Raw genomic sequence first — 19,053 nt, forward strand, 5'->3', positions numbered from 1 at the left:
AACAGTGGGTTCCAGCTTCCACTTTTATATACGAATACTGGAAACCCCAATTTAAGCCAGAGCTAAGAAAGTGACTTTTGGAAAATAATTATTACAGTTAAAGTTTCAAAACCCAAGTAATAATTGGTAACTGCTTTAGTTGAATAATTTTGAACAATCCTATATTACTTTCTCTGTTTCTCAAAAGTAATTGAACCTGTTACTTTGGATTCCCTCTTTTTAAAAAAAAGCACCATGAGGCACAAAGCCGGCACTTAAAGCACTCTTCCTTCTGCATTTATTGACCCTCTCATAACTGTAAACATAACTATTTTTACAATTATGCCATAAAAGGAGTAAGGTTATTGATTATTAAGCTACTATTTTAATGTAGTTATGTCTTTATTATTGAGTGAAAGAATTAATTAAATGTACTTTTATATACTCATGTATAAGTCTAGAGTCAGTGTGGCATAATGGTTTGAGCATTGGATTAGGACACTGGGAGACTAGGCTTTGAATCCTGGCTCGGCCATGTAAACCCACTGGGTGACCCTGGGAAAGTTAAACACTCTCAGAGGAGGGCAAAGGCATCCCTGAACAAACCTTGCCAAGAAAACCCCGTGATAGGGTCGCCATAAGTTGGAAATGATTAGAAGACACACAATAACAACAACAAATAAGTCTAGATATTTTAGTCAAAAAATGGGTTAAAGAAACCTGAATCAATTTATCCATAAGTCTCTACTCAGAGAAGGAGATGATAGTTAATACAGTTTGTTAAAAAAGACTTGTTGTTGTTGTTAATACAGTAAGAGCTGAAAAGAGTTAATCCTGTATCTTAACTCTTACCTTTATATCCTTTTTGACATGAGCTTATTTTCTTAGCCCTGCCCATACCTTGTCACACACACATCGCAAAGCTACCATTTACCAAATTTCCCTTCCCATTCATCCAGCCCTTAGGGTGAACAACAGTTATGCCTTCCAGAATTTTGTAAGTTCTTTGGTATCATTTTCCTTTGCTTCATCTTTTACATCCTTTGTTACATACCCCTAGGTTTTATCCTCAACCTATCCATGGATCATATCAAAATTTATAACCTGCCCTTGACTTATACCTGAGGTTGACTAACACATGAGTATATATGGTAACTAGTTTGTTCAAGCCTCGGTTTGCATTTTGGCTGCCATCTCACATATTGTCCATTTTAAAAAGTATCTGTGTGTTTGTGTGTGTTTGTGTGTTTTTAGTTTGTTTAAAACCTTGTAGTTACCTAATGTGGGATTATACTTTTTATCCATCTTTTTGTTGCCATTATTATTTATCATCAAGTACCACGGGATGGCTGTGCTAAGAGTGGAGGATGACAAGCCTTTGCATAACAAGAATGAGATGGCAACAATGTCAGGAATTAATCAAAGAAAAGTGAAGAAAAGTGTGGTTTCTCTCAAGAAAACGCAAGTTCCACAAGCAGATTCCAGCATTCTGGTATAAAAAATTTTTGTTTCCCATTTGGTTACATAATGTGACATATTTTGAAGACATTTAAAACCAATTAGAAACCTCATAAGACAGTATTCAACATTCTGTACACACAGACACGCATATTGCATTAGCCCTACAAACAGAAAGAACTACTTTGTAACATTGGTTTATATATATCAGAGATGGAGTCTCTTAAAATTAAATGAGCTACATTCTCAAAATCCCTTTTTTTTTCAGGTTCAGAGTTTTTCCTTTCCAAATAGATGCACACCAGACTTGAAAGGTCTCTTGCATTTTGAAGAAAACACCAGGAAGATGTATCAGTGTGATGGTATTTCTTGGGCCATATGGAATAATACAAACAAGGTGCCAATCTGCTCTTCTTTGTGCATGTGTCTGTTTTTAAAATTACTTCATACATATGTATAATAAAATCAATTTTGTAGATCGATGTTTCCAAACCTGTCAGCTTTTAGCAAATGTCTACACCTTTGCTAACAACCGATGGGTTTGGTCTATACAGGCAGACAGAATGTTGGGACATATAAACTGACTTTTTGGCTCTGTTTGGTCATAGTTCAGTCATCCATCTGTCTCATTCTGGGTGACTATCTTGGTAGAATTGCTTGCTGTCTAGAATACATGATTTACTATCAGTTTTATTTGTTCAGCACAGTAAAGAGAAAGGTAGAAAATGGACTGATCACCCATTATGGACTGTCCCAACCCAAACCACTTAAGAACCAGATCCTTTCTCACACTCATGATGAGGTTTGATCACAAAGAGTTCACAATACCTGAAGGCTAAAGAAATGCCTGGAAGGAGAAAAGTGGATTCAGGACATGGAATCATATTAAATATTATTTCAAGCATGTCTTCTCACTGGAAAATGAGAGCTTCTCAGGGATGGAGCAGACTGGCAAGAAAAAGCTGCTTGATCCTGGGCTTTCTAAAAGTGGGTTAAAACCTTGCTATCCCCAAGGCCCATCCACATATGTGGCATCAAGTCATGCTGGGTGGTTACTTCTTTTGTTGCCCCCCCCCTTCCCCCATGCATCTGTGTGCTGAGTGATACACTGGCAAAACACAGTTATGGAGACCCCTCATACATGCCCCCTTCACTCCATGCTGCCTGTTGAACTGTCTGAATTGTTTATGTTGTAATTACATTCATGACATTATTGACAATCACGTTTTTGCTTTGCTGCAGTCCCATATGGGTGCTGGGCTGTTTATATACTGATGCAATGATGTACATTTTCCACCTTGAATGGAGTATCCCATCTTCTTTTGATTCTGGTTTTTAGCCCCAGATTGTTGCTTTGTTTTGCTTTTCACCCGCTTTCGCCTCGTGCATCGTCTAAACACCCCACTTTCAAAGCTGTTAGAACCTGCTTTATTTGGCCTTTGTGGACTTACCCCTCAGACTGCATTCCCCTGAGTGGTATGGAGAGAACTGCTCAGAGGAATTAGAGGAAGGGCTGACTACATATCTAGCTGGCCAGCACAACATTTTAGGACATTGCATGCAATTGAGATATGATCTAACCCAAGATGAATCATACCAGGCCCAGCAGTTTAATTTTGGTCTACCTTGGTTTTAAGAGAAGTGGGGGGGGGGGGGGGAGGAAGATGGAGATATATTTCAGAAAATCAAAAAAGGCCCTGTGTTTCAGGTTTCAATTCAAAAGGTGGATCCTTCCTGACTTTAAAGTCTTGAAAACAATTGGTCTTTATTTGAGGATCAAAAACTAAGTACAGGATTCTTTAGCCCTTATCAGATGAGTCTTGAACTGGGGGTCTTCAGCACTGGGCGGTTCGAATTCACGTTATTTCGCACAATACCATCATACCTGGGAGCCCCTCCGAATTGGCATGATTCAAATTGGCCAATACGCATTCGCGCGAAGTGCATTCAGTGCAGAATGTTTTGTCACACCGGTGCTCAACATGAGGATTGGCCGATTCGTATCGGCCCCCTCGCACATGCTCAGTGGTGCCCTGCATGGGTTGCGACCTTAAACGCTTCCGGGGTGAAAGGGGAGGTCACGTCATGACAGCCCGGTAAACAGCTGGAGAGCCAGCTCATGCACATTAACAATCGCGATACAACGTGCCCTCTCTACATTCCTCTCTGTTTCCTCTCTACATTCCTGCTTGGTTTTAACGTTACCATGACCTTCCCTTGCAACAAATTAGCAATGCCCGGTTGTACGTGTGTGTGTGTGAGTGTGTGAATATGTATTCTGGGGGGGGCGGGAGGACCAGTTCCAGCGGCTGTCAAAGAGGCTGGATGGCCATCTAAGTAAATGGGGATGCTTTTTTCCTCCTCCTCCTCCCGGCTTGGGAGCCAGCATAAGCTGCATCCCAAGAAGGGAACAGGCGTGGGGCCGCTAGAATCGTGGCGATCGCCGCCATTCCAGCGGCCCCCGCGCCTCTTCCCTTCTTGGGATGCAGCCTATGCTGGCTCCCAAGCCGGGAGGAGGAGGAGGAGGCTGCCGGAACCACGATTCCAGCGGCCCCCCGCGCCTCTTCCCTTCTTGGGATGCAGCTTATGCTGGCTCCCAAGCCGGGAGGAGGAGGAGGAGGCCGCTGGAACCGCCCCCCCCCCCCCCGCTTCCCTGGAACCGGCAATAGGAAAGACCCACCGGAAGTTAAAATTGGAATGTAGGGGTCTTGCGATGGAATTCAGGATTGGGTAGTCACACCAGAGCCATTCGCACTGAGATCGAACAGAGCCCCAATCCAGGATATTGCCAATCCCCTTATCAGCGCACTGGCCAACACGCTCCAAAAAGAGGAGCCAGTACGCATTCAGTTCGGCATCTCGCGCATTCACGTGAGTTCGGATTGGGCCATTCGAATGCTGGTAAGATGGTATTGTGCGAAATAACGTGAATTCGAAACCGCCCAGTGCTGAAGACCCCCAGTTCCAGACTCATCTGATAAGGGCTTTTGTTCCAGTAACTAATTGACATTAGCTTACCCTCCAGCATTCCACAGATGAAAACCAGGACATGTGTGGCCAAGCAATCTCAGTGTAGCCAAAATGGCAAAAGTTATACAGTGGTCCCCCGGGTTACGAAATTAATTCGTTCCGCTGCCGCTTTCGTAACCCGAAAGGCTTTCGCAAGCCGAATTGCCATAGGCGCTAATGGGGAAAAGCCGCGATTTGGTGCGAAATAGCGCCGAAAAGCACCAAAAGTTTTTTCGTAACCCGAAAAAACTTTCGTAACGCGGAACAGTTTTTTTAAATAATTTTTTTTCGTAACCCGGAAATTTCGTAAGGCGGCGCATTCGTATCCCGGGGTACCACTGTAAATGAGAAATAACACACACAGAAACTAGGAGAAGCTGCAGCAATTTGCTTTTGCCTCAGCCTCTTGGAAAAACCAAGATTCTGCCCTTTTGCACTTTGAATTCAGTTTGCAAAAACTGAAGGAAGCTAAGTACAGCACAAAGGGGGAAAGGTGGTGGAGGAGAGAGAAACTGGGACATTTAAAAACAATTGAAGAATTGAGACATCAATAGATTAGTCCAGACTGTCTCTGTCCTATCAGGACAGTAAGAGGGTATATAGTAAATTAAAAAATAATTGTAGAAACCATTTGCCAGATTAATCCTTGATAAATTTGTACGGAAATTGAAGTACCATTTTCAGATAATGATGTTGCTCAGCCTATACTCATCTGGCTCAGAATATAAACATCCAGGTTATTGTTCTTCTTCAGCTAGGTCTCTTACCAACAGTAGCATTGTTGCTGAGGACCTAGGGAACTGTGGTTTTCTTTGATAACCTTTCATGTAGACTACAAACCTCATACTACAAACCACCAAGGTTTATATGTGCATTTTAGGATACAGCTGAAATTGCTGATATCTGTGTTAAGAATCTTTGTACCCTTAGAAAACTACATTTCCTAGAATCCCTTGTGCATAGAGCTATTCTCCCATTCAAACTATTAGAAAGGGAAAAATGAAGCCCTCTGAGAAACATGTAGTGAGTGAAATGTTGCTATTGCTAGGGAAGAGAATGTAGATTGGAAGGAGACACAAGTCCTTCTGAGAGATGCTGGGGCTGTACCCATCATTGCTGCTTGTGGTGTCTTGATGGTATTGCAAGTGCAATAAGGATGAAAATTTTAGAATTTACATCAAACGATAAATTGAATTGATCAAATTAATTAAGTGGAATTATTTAATTCTAGGGTTCTACCTTAAAAACCTGTCCTCCTGGATGGAGTCACCATGATGGAAACTGCTATGTTCTGATCACTGATCCAAAATCCATATGGACTGTAGCTGCCCGAAACTGCAGGAGACAGTAAGAAGCTTTGTATTTGTTTTTATGGACCCTATCACATGGGGTTAAAACCCTGTCTTACCTTTCCCATATTCAGTCCTAACTCAGGAGGGAGCAAGATGTTATCACAAAGAAATTGCCACTGAATTGTCACCCAGGTCTGTCCTGGATGCAGCTTGGGTCCTGTAAGGCTTCGGCAGCCATTTGTAGAAGTTGGAAGCTTCTAAAATTGGCTGCCAAACAGCTTACAGTACCCGGGCGGCGATTCAGCGGTGATTTTTTTGCGATAACATCCGGCTGTCCCTGAATTGGGACTGAATTTGGGAAAGGTAAGCCAGTGATTTAACTCCATGTAATAGTCTCCCTTGTTTGTCCATCTCTTCTTTCATATATTTCAGTGTTACACTTTTGCTAAAATTAGACCTGCTTTTTAAAAGGTGAAGTCTTATAGACATCTTGTCACTTGCACTCTTAGCTCATTATAGCACTTTTGAAGTCTTACCTCAAATTTATGTGTTTGAAATTTATTCCATCCATACAAACGTATGCATATATTTAATGTTCATTCTATCTAAACCAGCGGTTCTCAACCTGTGGATCACAACTCCTTTGGGGGTTCATCATTTCCAGTTTCATGCATTTCTTGTTACCATAATTGTTACACGTTACATTTGGAATATTTCATGTGAAACTAATAATTTTTTTTTAAATGGTGCACCATCACCTTCAAGACAAAGTGCATAACACTGAAGGGCTGGCCAAGTTCTTTTAGCAATTGGGCGGGGGGAGTTTCCTATGAGTAACTCTTCAACTCCCTGTCAATAAACATACTGTACAACTACATTAAATAACTCTGCTGTTGTTTCCTGACACACCAAAACATCCTAGTGGCCTTGCCTAAATGCCCCAAAGACACCAGATCCTGTCTGATCTTGTAAATTAAGCACAGAGTCTGACCTGGTTAGTACTTCTGTTAGTACACCTCTGAGCATTCCTTGCTTAAGGAAACCATATGAAATTCATGGAGTCACCATATGTTGACAGGCAATTTGAAGGCACATGTATATACACACATGGCAAAGTTGTAACAAGTATATTAATAATAAATGTACAAAATAAGGTTATGCAAATGAGCAATATGGGAAGAGTTTATCAGTGGGCAAAGTGTGGCAAAGTGGATCCCCTACTATTTTCAGTGTTTTTGTCTTTGCCATTTTGGACAGTCCACGTGCCGCCCCGCCCGATGGACTAAGGACATGAAGTTAGCTCCCAGAACAGTAGCTCATCATGCTCTATGCTATTTGATGTCTAAGCCATTTAGGTATTAATAACTGTGAAGCTGCTTTTTCTTCTGAAGAGATAACACCAATAAAAACAGAGTTAGTCTGAAGTTTAACATAGGTTGAGTCTCCCTTATCTAAAATGCTTGGGACTAGAATTGTTTTGGATTTTGGAATACCTGGATTTGAATATACTGTGATATATTCAAATTGCTAAGATAATGTGGTATCTTAGCGATGGGACCCAAGTCTAAATACAAAATTCATTTATGTTTCATGTACAATCAGCCCTCCATGTCCACAGATTCAGTGATCCATGACTTGAATGTATCTATATCTATACATTCCAAAATGCAAACCTTGATTTTGTCATTCTATATAAAGGATACCATTTTACCTAGCCATTATTTATAATTGGACTTGGGTATTCAAAAATTTTGGTATCCACAGGGGGTCCTGGAACCAAACCTCAGCACATACTAAGAGCCCACTCTATACATGATACACATAGCCTGAAGGCAAATGTATACAATATTTTTAATAATTTTGTGCATGAAACAAAGTTTGTGTACACTGAACATAATAAAGCAAAGGTGTAACTGTCTCAGCCACCTACGAAACAAGTTTTGGTTTTGGAATATTTTGGATTTCAGGATTCTGGATAAAGGAGACCAGCCTGTAGTATGTGCAAAGAAATAACTTGTTTCATTTGTAAAACAAACACAAATTACAGATCACTTGTCATTGGTTTTTCAAAAATCCGTCTAAATTAACATGTGTCAGAATTAGCCAATAATTACAAAGCCAATATGAGCTATAGCTGGGTTATAATCAGAGCATGGAAAAGTTATCTATTGACCACCCTACCCCAAATCTTCCAGCTATATTCCAAGAGGTTCTTTTAACAGCTCAAAAGGTGGCCCATTATAATCCATTACCATTAAATAGACATTACTATAAATACTAAAAATGCAAATCAACTCAGTTTAAGGTATAAGGAGCCAGACACTGGCCTTATAACATGTCTTGCACTTTCACTGAATCTACACAATGTGAACTACTGGTGCTCAGAAACAATACCTTCATTAGTGTGTATTGATCTGTCCCCCTGTCTTCAGTTTATCCTGTTAAGCTTTGTATATCTGGGAGGTAATGCCTGATGCCTTGGCAATACAGGCTAATGTTAATTGCATTCTGAACGAACATGTTTTCTCAACCAATGTATCTAGAACTCAGAATATGCTTAGTGATTAGAAGGCTGAACTTTCTTTTTCAAGCTTAGTTTTTAAATTTTTCTTATAATTTGCATCCCAACCTTAAATTACATTCCATTAAAATTCCCAAGACTTTTCCCCAGATAATAACAGAAACAATATTGGAATAGAATTAAGAATTCTCTGTTGGAGCTAAAGGAACCATAGTGTAAACAGAGGGCTCTTATTTGTATAAGTGGGGCAGAGACTGGAAATACTATACATTTGGGGGGAGTATGAATCACAGACCTGCGAACAGTGATGTCCAGTGGCCACCTGGCTGAAGGATTCTGGGACTTGCATTTATTTATTTACTGTATTTCATTTATATGCCATCTTTTTCTTGGAGTGGGACCCAAGTTCACAAAACCTTCTCAAAACCTCTATTGTTATTTATTAATGGATTGTTTACCCCATAAACTATTCATGTTGCAGTAATCATATATATTGTACTTTAATCAACAGAACAGATGCTACTTCTGACTATAAAAATATTCTCTTGAGCCTAGGTACCATGGCAGTTTAGTCAGCGTGACAACTACAACACAGATGCAATGGCTGTGGGACCTCAGTGGAAGGAAGCCTTTTTGGATAGGTATGTATGAAGCAGAATGTCATTCTGAAACCATTACCTCCAAAGCTGGGACAGCAAGGATAAAATACTTTCCTCAGTGTCCTTTAAGATAATAATTTCGAAATGCTATTGTTTTAAGACACTTTGCACTTAAGCTCTTAACTCATCCACGCAAGGTGAATTCCTGATACTTCAGGTTTCTGGCACTGAGCTTCCAAGCTCACCAGCTCTGTCCTTGGAGCTCTTTTTTGGTTTGGCCTGTCTCCCGACAAGTTCCATTTTTCTGGAGACTTTCCCTTATTCCCTATGAGCTTATGGCTCAGGTTCATATTGAATCTTGTGAGGAACAGATTTTGACCAGATGGTTTCCGGGACTGGCCAAAGGTCAGTGGCTTCATCCATTTGCTTCATTTCCTTGCTACAGGTACTAAATCCATTCTGAGAGCACTTCCCTAATCTAAACACAGTATAGCATTAGTTTTCACAATGAACCTTCCTAAAACTAAAACTTCTCTGCATGTAGAGTATGTTCATCTAAGATAGTTAGTGCTAGAATAGTTTTTATTTAAGAGAATTGCCATACACATAATCAGATAACAACAGCTGAGAGAGACAGCAGTTTAATTAGAAACGAATGCTTGATCATTTGTATGATGAACAACTTGATCTATCTATCTATCTATCTATCTATCTATCTATCTATCATCTATCTATTTATTATCTATCTATCTATCTATCTATCTATCTATCTATGCATCTATCTATCTATCTATCTATCTATCTATGCATCTATCAGCTATCTATTTTAATTTATTTTAGGCTTGAGTGACCACAGAAATCCAGGTCAATTGGCATGGAATGATGGAAAACAGATTACTTACACAAACTGGAGAAATGGCCCACCTCATCTTTCAAAAAAAGGCAAGAACTGCTTTTTAGCACAACAACAGGGAAAATGGCAAAGAAAGGACTGCAGGAAGAGCAAAGGCTATAGCTATATATGCTCTAGGAAACTGTAAAGAAAAAAATACATGTCTAGTCCTATTTGCATATAATAAAATATATTTATTTGCAGCTGGAGGGACTGGAAGGACTCAAAACTGGAGAGCAGCATCACTTATTTGTAATGGGCTTTATAGAGCTGGAGTGATCCTATGTGAAAAAGTCTCCTTCGTTGGAGTTTTTTAAAGCAGAGGCTGGATGGCAATCTGTCGGGGGTGCTTTGACTGTGTATTCCTTCATGGCAGGGGTTGCGCTTGATAGCCCTTGAGGTCTCTTCTAACTCTATAAATCTATTATGATAGAGGAAATGTTTACACTGCCCACTCTTCCTCTCCTTTTGCCATTGTTTATGGTATGTTGGATATGGGTAAAAATGAACTTTTGTTTGTTCCCAAGTTTCTCTCTATCATGCTTCATTCAAGAGGTGCAAATAGCTAGACAGAGAAATGGAGAAGAAGGGTGGGTGTAAACAATATGCCACATATCCTATCTACTCCATCATTCCAGGAGAGAACTCTACATTACTTACAACACAACAGATCCTTAATTTTGGAAGGGAAACTGAAGAACTTCCTGATTTTCAAAAGATGTATAATGTCTATGGATATTTCCAAATTTGAGGCTAAAAGGGGTCAGAATTAAGCCCTTCCTCCATATTTAATGACACACTGAAGTGGAAGACAGGAGCAGAAAAACTGTGCTTCATTATATGTCTGATCTGGTCACCATTCTCTACTAATTTCAGTGTTACAGAATCCTAGCAAAACTGTATAAAATATTGACTACTTTTTATTGACATACTGATATACCTAAGCCAGAGTTGAGGGAGATGTCTCTTTCCAGTTGTTGTTAGTTTCCCACCATCCCTAGCTAGCATAGGGATGGTAGGAGTTGTAAAGTTCAAAGCTTGGAATGGTTACCTTTTTAGATGATAATTCTCAGTGGAAGAGAGTGTTGTGGGAGTTATAAACAAACAAACAAAAGTTACATTTTTGCCCCTGCAGTTCTTCACTTTCTCTTTCTATTAATAACATAAGGCTTGTTAGAATTTTAGTTTGGGCAAGGAAAAACCTGATTCCCAAAATGTACATACTATGGCGGGATACAAACCGCCGCTTTGCGGCGCTTCCCCGCCGCCGCCGTTTGCTCCGCGCGGGAGCTGCAGCAGCCAAACCGCGCGGCTCCCGCGCAGAGCAAAAAAGAAGCTCCAAAATGGAGCTTCTTTTGGAGTCGCGTTTGCGACGTAGCGAGGCGCCAGGGGCACACTCACTACGTCACAAAGGACGCGACACGTCTGGATGCTATGCGTCCAGTACGTAAAGATGGCGGCGCCCATGTGGAAGGGGCGCCGCCATCTTGTACGTATAGGATACGTACTAGGATTAGGGGGGTGCGGAAGCACCGCCCCTTCCTAACCCTAGTACGTATCCTATACGTACTATATGGCGGTTTGTATCCCGCCTATATTTCCCTTCTCATACAATGGATACACAGTGTGGACAGCAGTACAGTTAAATCTACACCAAACAACATTACTATCTGGAAGGTAGCCAAAATTGATTGAGTACCCACAGTCATTCCAAAGTACAGCTTATATATTCATTCTATATAGACACGCATTGCAATCTTATGGTCACCTGTACCATTTTATTAAGGTGTATGGCGATTTTATCACACATCAAGTATCAATCTGTTGTCCAAGGTGCAGAAGGAACAAAAGTATCTGTTTGGGTTCATTAAGAAGACATAGAGATGTGTAACTGTTCTGATGACCTTAAAAAAAATAGGACTGATAACACCACAACACTTAACATACCAGTTCTTCTTAATACAGAGTTAGGTGCCCTCTAGATGTTTTGAACAACAATTGCCATTAGCTCCAGTCAGCATGCCCAATATTCTCTGATTATGGGATTTAAGAGTTTGAAGCATCAAGTGATTTATGCTTGGTCTACTATGTAAGTTTCAAAAGGACAACAAATGGCCCACAAATTGGAATAATAATGTGATTTTTGCAGAAGAACCCACTTTTTCCCTCTGATAATTGTTAAATATGTGGTTGAGAATTTTATAAATAATTATCAGTTATATACATAATTCTTTGTCCTCTTAAAGTATTTTAAATGAGAGGATTTTGGTGTTGTTGTTTTTTTAAAAAAATTGTATATTATTTTCTGAAATGTACTGAAAACTATATTTCTATGAATGCTGTGGTATGGTTTTCTTTAAATTTAAGTGATGCAAATCTACTTTTGTACCCTCAATAGCATGCTACTTGTGCTGTTATACCTAAATACCTAATAAAAAAAACTATTACAAATGATAAAAGCATTGCATGAATGTATTGTTTTAATTCTTCAACCTTTCAGAGTAAATGTTGTTCTAAAACAGAGATAATTGAACTATCCAGTACTAACAGTCACGTGAGAACCCTGGTTTCTCTACTGCCAAGTGGGGAGACTCTGTGAAACTGGGGGCCTTGCTTAATCTTTGTTCTGCCTGCCACCTCACCCAGTTGCTTTTGCTCAGCTGGATTTTCCAGGTGCATGATTGCAATTTAAGGTGGGCAAAACAGCTGTATGGAGGGGGCTAGAGAGGATGACAAATCCCTTCTGAAGAAACTTGCTAAGAAAACCCCATGATAGGGTGGCCTTAGGGTTGCCATATGTCAGAAATGACTTGACACACAACAGCAACAACAACAAAGAGAGGTGAAGATCTAAGCATCTCACCAGTGACTACGGTACTTTCCACGGCAAGTGTCTTCTATTCCTATCAGTGTGCACTAATGAAGCACAGTAGGATCTAGCTCTCTATTTGCAACCAGTTTTGTTGTTGCTGTTGTTATGTGCTTTCAAGTCATTTATCACTTATGGCAACCCTAAGGGAATCTATCATGGGGGGGGGGGGGGGGTTGGCAAGATTTGTTCAGAGGAGGTTTGCCATTGCCTTCCCCTGAGTCTAAGAACATGTAACTTGCTCAAGGCCACCCAGTGGGTTTTGCTGCAAAGCTGGGAATTGAACCCTGGTCCCCAGAGTCATAGTCCAAAGCTTAACCACTATGCTACACTAAATCTTTCTTAGATATATCCTAAAACCACAATAGTGGAAATGTCTTCCCTATAGCAGAGTGTGTTCTATTAAGTGAAATGTTTGGGGACTGCAAATGTCTGTTGGTTTTAGATTACCTTTGTGTCTGCAGAAATTTAAAAATGCTCTGTGTGTATGTGTTGGTGTGAAATCGGCTTAAGAGAGACTGGAATTTTACCCTGTCCTACCTCCTGTTTAAAGTGGGTGGAAAACTCCCATAGGAGGTACATGCATTCTAACGTTTTTCCTATGGTCCTACTGTGACTCAAGCCTCCCCCCCCCAGGTATTTATTGTTAATAAACCTGTTGTTTGTTAATTATTAATAAACACTGTTAATAAACCATGCAAATGTAAGCTTAAATAAACATCATGTGTACTTTGGCCTTAAGTTTCCTTCCAAGAAAGTGTGTCTAGATTTACTAGTTCCTGCTTCTTCTGAAGATATGGGCTACAGTTTTCCTCCTGCCCTTTATACAACCAGAGTTTGGAAATGCTACCTTTTTGTACTGTAGCTCCCAGAATCCTCTAGCCAGTATAGACTATGTTGAAATTGTAGTACAGAAGAGTAACTTTTCCAGGCTCTGGTCCTTGTTACCTCAACAACTACATTTTATTATGGCATTAGGGTTTCATGGCTTAGAGACCAATGCATGACATGCATCCTCCACTGTAATAATATGCATGCACTTCCAAAACCTAAATGAACAGGCACAGAAGAAAAGATCTATAAATAGTGGGACTAAAAGACCATAGTTATGGAGAGACATAGAGTATAGAAACCATTGCAAATGTTGTGTGCCCTTTCCTACAGCACTCTCTGAAGTCTGCAACTTGCTTTTTGTTGTTGTTGTTGGCTGTTAACCAGGTTTACTTTAATGTCTGAAAGCATTTTTTTCAGTAGGGTCAGACTGTGGATTGGCATTACAGAATGTGATTGAATGCGGATCATGTTGGAGACCCTTAAAAATGAGAGACAAATGAAAATAAGCAGAATGCCCGGAAAGAACAAATACTGTAGTATCATGAATACACAAAAAGCTGTTTAAATAGATACTGCAAATTGGATGAATCAAGGTAATGTAGATTTTTCCAGGAAGGGATCATCCTGATTCAGGATCATGTTCATTGTTCAGTTTCCAGTGTGTTGTTGGAGATTTTACATTTTAACTTTGTATCCTAAGCACATTTTTAGCTCTGCAGAATTCTTTCCTCTTTCATTAAATTAAAGAAAATGGTGCTCTCTATTTTATGTTTTCTCCCAAATACTATCTAAAATAACATCCACTCTCCCACCCCAAGATTGTATCAATGAGGAATTTTATATGAAGTGATTGGAAGGGTGATTTAATTTTGTGGGAAAATAAAATGTAATGGCAATGTTTTATCATAGCTGAATCTCTGTCTAATGTGTCCTTCACTCATACTTGCTTTTGGTAGTATCCTGATGAATAAGAATTGGTTTTGGTTAAGGAGTTTGAAGCTGTTCTATATATGCAGGAGCAAGCCTTTCTATGGCAAGATTAATGGAAGCATGTGCTATGTATAATGTTCATCTGCCTCTGCTTATCACACTTCCCAGTGGTTAATTCTAAACATTAAATTGTTGCTGAATCTAATTTTCGGGTTGGGGGAGTGAGGTATAGTTACTCAGAGGTTTTATCTGTAAATGTCTTGGTGCATATTCCTTTATTAGAGTTTACATGTGCTATATCTTCTCCCCATGTCAAACAGTACATTGAACCCAAAGTTGGTCCCCATGTCTCATGCTAAATCTCATGCTTTTACCATCTGGTGCTCCTAAATTATGTTCAGTTTGAGGAGGGTAGTAAGTGGGATGGCGGACTTTATATGTACTACTTTATAAAAACAGGGCATGGGCTGGGATGGAGAAATTAGTCACATTTGTTTTTCATGTTAACAGTAGTAATCTGATATACGTATAATGTTAACACTAGTGATCCGATTGGATATATATGTTCATATGAAGTTATTAACTATTTTTAATGCAAAATCACAAACTCTGTATTCTGTATTCTCTGTAAAGCTACATTTGCTTAGAAGTTATCTCAGTATTACTTGAAGCCAAACTGTCTAATGAACACTTATAATCTCCCTGAGGTTTCACATCTTGCTGAGAAATGGGATTCAACCTTCCCTTAAACTGTACCATGCTTACAGGCGTTCTCTCTTTTGTCCTGTTGAACTACTGAATTCCTCTGAAATGCTTTCTTGGGAGACAAAGTGTGACGAGAGTGTTTTAGGCAAGCTAATACACATGTAGAACTTCCCACAAAGCCTAGACAACAGCACAACAATTTAGCCAAATATTTAAATTCACCTTTTTCCTGAGGAAAAGAGCTTTTCTGATGGATACAAATGCTGAATACACATCCAAGAGTGAAAACAGGGAGCAGATAATGTTATCATAATTAGAGTCTACAGCTAATGGGTGTTAATGGCATCGCTTATTGGCCCTCCTCTTTGTATCTCGATTTCTTTCTCTCCCCATGTTCAGCAGCTGGAATCTAAAACCCTTGGCCTTGTTTATAAATGTAGCAGCCTTTTACCTTTTTTGAAAAACCGAGGGGAAGAGGAACAAGTGTTCTGCAGAACCTGAAGGAATAAGCCATTGCAGACAACAACTGCTGCACCATGTATGTGTTGCTGCTTCAGACACTAGTGATTTCCTGGCTTGGAACCACAGAACAAACTGGCGGACTGCAGAAGAAAAGGAGGAAAAGGACTCCACCTTTCTTGTCTCCAGATATACTAACAAAATATCTTTTGGACTATGAAGGAACTCTGGAAGAGCCCAGTTTGTTTGGGACACACCGCTTGAAAGAAATGGAGAACAAGAAGCAAGATGGACATCAAACCTCTAAATCTATTTTACCTTATATAGGTACACATGCAACTCCGGATTTGGGAAGCTGGGTTCTGCCAAGTCCATTCCCTCACCCTCATAATCCTCCTTCCCACCCTAAGAGGAGGAAATCAGAATCTCTCTTCCGGAAAGATGCAAAGAAGTTTTGGGATATTTTTATGTTGAAAACCAAGTCAAGGTCTGAAGAGGTTGTCCTTCCCATCAAGACCAGCGAAATGTACCAGGACATCTGCAGTGCTCTCCCTTTTTCTCAGGTAATGTTAAATCTCAGACTCAGTCAGTATTTCATGGAGGGACATTTTGTACTCAGGAATGCAAGGAACCTTGTAGCACCTTTGAGACTAACTGAAGGAAAGAAGTTGGTAGCACGAGCTTTCGTAGACTTGAGCCTACTTCCTCAGATGCATGCAGAATCCGAGTGATACGGGCATTATGTCATATTATTGTTTTTCACACACACACACGAACTATTTCACTTGGTTTTAGTACGAGGAAAAATGTATTAAAATATATATATAATGAAATATGAATTGGAGACTCAGTATAGTGTAGAGGTGTGAGTATTATACTAGGGCTCTGGGAGACAAGATTCAAATCCCTGCTTAGCCATGGGCGGGGTACAGACCGCCGCTTTGCAGCGGTCTGGCACCGCCGCCAGAAGGTCCGCGGGGGAGCCGGAGCCTTCAAACGGCCCGACTCCCGCGCGGACCGAAAAAAGAAGCTCCAAAATGGAGCTTCTTTTTGCGTCGCGTTTGCGACGTAGCGAGGCGCCAGGGGCGCGCTCGCTACGTCAGCAGCGGCGCGACGCGTCTGGACGCTGTGCGTCCGATGCGTAAAGATGGCGGCGCCCATGTAGAAGGGGCGCCGCCATCTTGTACGGACGGAGTCCGTACTAGACCATGGGGCGTCTAAAAGAGACGCCCCTTTTTTAAAATGGGACGTCCGGAGGACGTCCCAAAGGGCTGTTTAGAAAGCCCCATGGAAACCCAGTGGGTGACCATCCTCTCAGACAAATCTTACCAAGAAAGCCCCATGATCGGTTCATGTTAGAATGGCCATAAATCAGAAATTAACTGAAGGGTTACAGCAAAAGAATTACAGAGGGCCCCATACAGACAGGCCAAAATAAAGCGGCTTTGGGTCACTTTGGAGGTATGCTGTTTAAATGATGCATGCATCCTAAGATTCCCGAAGCTGCACCAAAGCCACACTCCAGTCCTTAGGACTGGAGCATGGCTTTGCCACAGCTTCCGGACTCCTAGGATACATGCATCATGTAAACAGCATACCTCCAAAGTGACCCGAAGCAGTTTTACTTTGGCCTGTCTGTATGGGCCAGAGGATAGTCTTAATGGTGTCAAAATTTGCAGAAGTGAGAAAGAGTAAATGACTTGATTTTAAACCAACTTTTATGTGTAATGGATAAAGAAATTATTCAGAGTGCTGTTATTTTTTTTTCTTTGATGACTGTGTCTTCATATTGACATGAATGTTAACCAGTGGTTATCAACACCTTTAATCTATACACTCTTCTGCAAATCCACTCCAGAAATAAAGCCAAATCCACACCAGTCTGAACAAAGGGTAGCTTTGACTTCCATTAAGCTGTTAATACTAAATATTGCAAACCTCAGCCAGTTGCAAAACTAAAGTTTATAACCCCACAGCCAGTAACAATTATTCCAACATTCATTTGTGAATGAATGCACACAAATGACAGAGAATATTACAAAAAAATACAAGGCCAGTGTGGTATAGCAGTTAGAGCATTGGACTACAATCCTGGAGACCAGGTTCAAATCCTCATTCAGCCACAGAAACACATTGGATGACCATGGGCAAATCATACTCTCTCAGCCTCAGGGGAAGGTAAGGACAATTCCTCTCTGAATTAATCTTGACAAGAAACTCTGTGATAGGTTGATGTTAGTGTTGCCATAAATCCGAAAAAAATTGAACATCAAAGGTCATATAAGCCTACAAAATTTGGCACCATGCAAATCAAAACTGTAAAAGTTACTTTTTCAACTATTTTTCCCAGGTCCTACTGGTCATGCTCATGAGCCGATCCTTGGGAGTTGTAGTCCCCGCAGAGTGACTTTTCCAGTTTCTAACACTTCAAGTGCATGAGTCCCATTTTACATTGATGAAGGTGTGACAGACTTAAGGCTTTAGAAGCTTAAGCAGAGAAATAGTTGTGCACTGCACTGAACTGAGAAGAATGGTTGATCCTAGAGGTTGACCTTAAGAATTCTTAATGTTCACTTTGTTTTTGGGAAAGTAATTATGTACTGTATATTTTATCTGAAATTTAGTATAATAATTCATAAATTTTGTATTTCTATTTTGTAAAGGGAATAATATTTTATATGGAGTTACTGTAGTAAGGCAATTAAGCACATAAGATATGAGCTCCAAATTCCTGATTCAAACCACTGCTTGGCTGTGAATTAAAGGCCAGCCAGAGTAAACCACTGTTTTTCATCACCCTATTTTCAATATTCAAATAACTCTCATCACCTGCAGGAAGGTTCTGAGGATTACTAAGGTTTATTTAAGGTATTCAGCATTTTTTAAAAAGTCATTTATACAGATAATGAAGAGTAGTTCAATGTGATGAATTACATTACCACATAATAAAAGTAATTCTAGTTTTCTGATTAAGCACCATAGCAAATACTTTAATATCAGTGTGTTTTCTTTTAGAGCATTACGCATACCAACTGTGAGAATCTGGTGATACAAAACAAGCTGTGCTTTGGGAAATGCAGTTCTTTCCATGTTCCGGGTCTGGAAGATCGCCTTTATACCTTCTGTTCTCACTGCTTGCCTACCAAGTTCTCCATGAAACGTCTGGAGATGAATTGCACAAGGGCGGCACCCATCATCAAGGTGGTTATGATTGTAGAAGAATGCAGATGTGAAGTTCAGAGAACAAACACTCCTGAAATAGGTTTTCTACATTCAGATTTGTATGAAAACGTCTATGAGCACAACTGAGGCTTTCAAAACTACTTGAACACTTAGCAAAAGTCAAGTTTCACTTAAATGCCATCACAACATTTCAATTCTCTATTTATTAAACTTGTGAAGCAGTGCATTTGTATATACCCTCCTCCTCCAACTATTATTACAGAATTGGGTTAATATTTCTAGTAGCCTGTGCTGTTTTAAGGGACCTTTACACTATACATATT

General features: G+C 40.1%; 2 protein-coding genes across 2 annotated transcripts in view; both read left to right on the top strand.

The window, feature by feature from the left end:
• The window catches only part of FREM1 (FRAS1 related extracellular matrix 1), a 90,997-nt gene extending 80,104 nt beyond the window's left edge, over positions 1-10,893 (top strand). The window contains exons 32-36 of the mRNA XM_089489488.1: positions 1,316-1,471; positions 1,706-1,834; positions 5,678-5,793; positions 8,815-8,900; positions 9,699-10,893. Coding sequence (XP_089345614.1) covers positions 1,316-1,471; positions 1,706-1,834; positions 5,678-5,793; positions 8,815-8,900; positions 9,699-9,898 — 687 coding nt within the window. The 3' untranslated portion in view covers positions 9,899-10,893. The remainder of the gene's footprint in view (positions 1-1,315; positions 1,472-1,705; positions 1,835-5,677; positions 5,794-8,814; positions 8,901-9,698) is intronic.
• A 4,691-nt stretch (positions 10,894-15,584) lies between these two features.
• CER1 (cerberus 1, DAN family BMP antagonist) lies at positions 15,585-18,960 on the top strand. The gene is made up of 2 exons (XM_089511641.1): positions 15,585-16,110; positions 18,563-18,960. The coding sequence occupies exons 1-2, from the start codon at positions 15,625-15,627 to the stop codon at positions 18,854-18,856; spliced, it is 780 nt and encodes a 259-aa protein (XP_089367767.1). The 5' UTR covers positions 15,585-15,624; the 3' UTR covers positions 18,857-18,960.
• The last annotated feature ends 93 nt before the right edge of the window (positions 18,961-19,053 follow it).

Source organism: Sceloporus occidentalis, unplaced genomic scaffold, assembly GCF_023333645.1.
Source record: "Sceloporus occidentalis isolate IW3139 unplaced genomic scaffold, rSceOcc1.0.p SCAF_1, whole genome shotgun sequence".
In the NCBI taxonomy this organism is placed as follows: domain Eukaryota; kingdom Metazoa; phylum Chordata; class Lepidosauria; order Squamata; family Phrynosomatidae; genus Sceloporus; species Sceloporus occidentalis.

Coding starts and splice junctions, on each gene's coding strand:
- CER1 (XM_089511641.1), top strand. CDS start 15,625: ATGTATGTGTTGCTGCTTCAGACACTAGTGATTTCCTGGCTTGGAACC. Junction 16,111..18,562: donor GTGCTCTCCCTTTTTCTCAG/GTAATGTTAAAT, acceptor GTTTTCTTTTAG/AGCATTACGCATACCAACTG.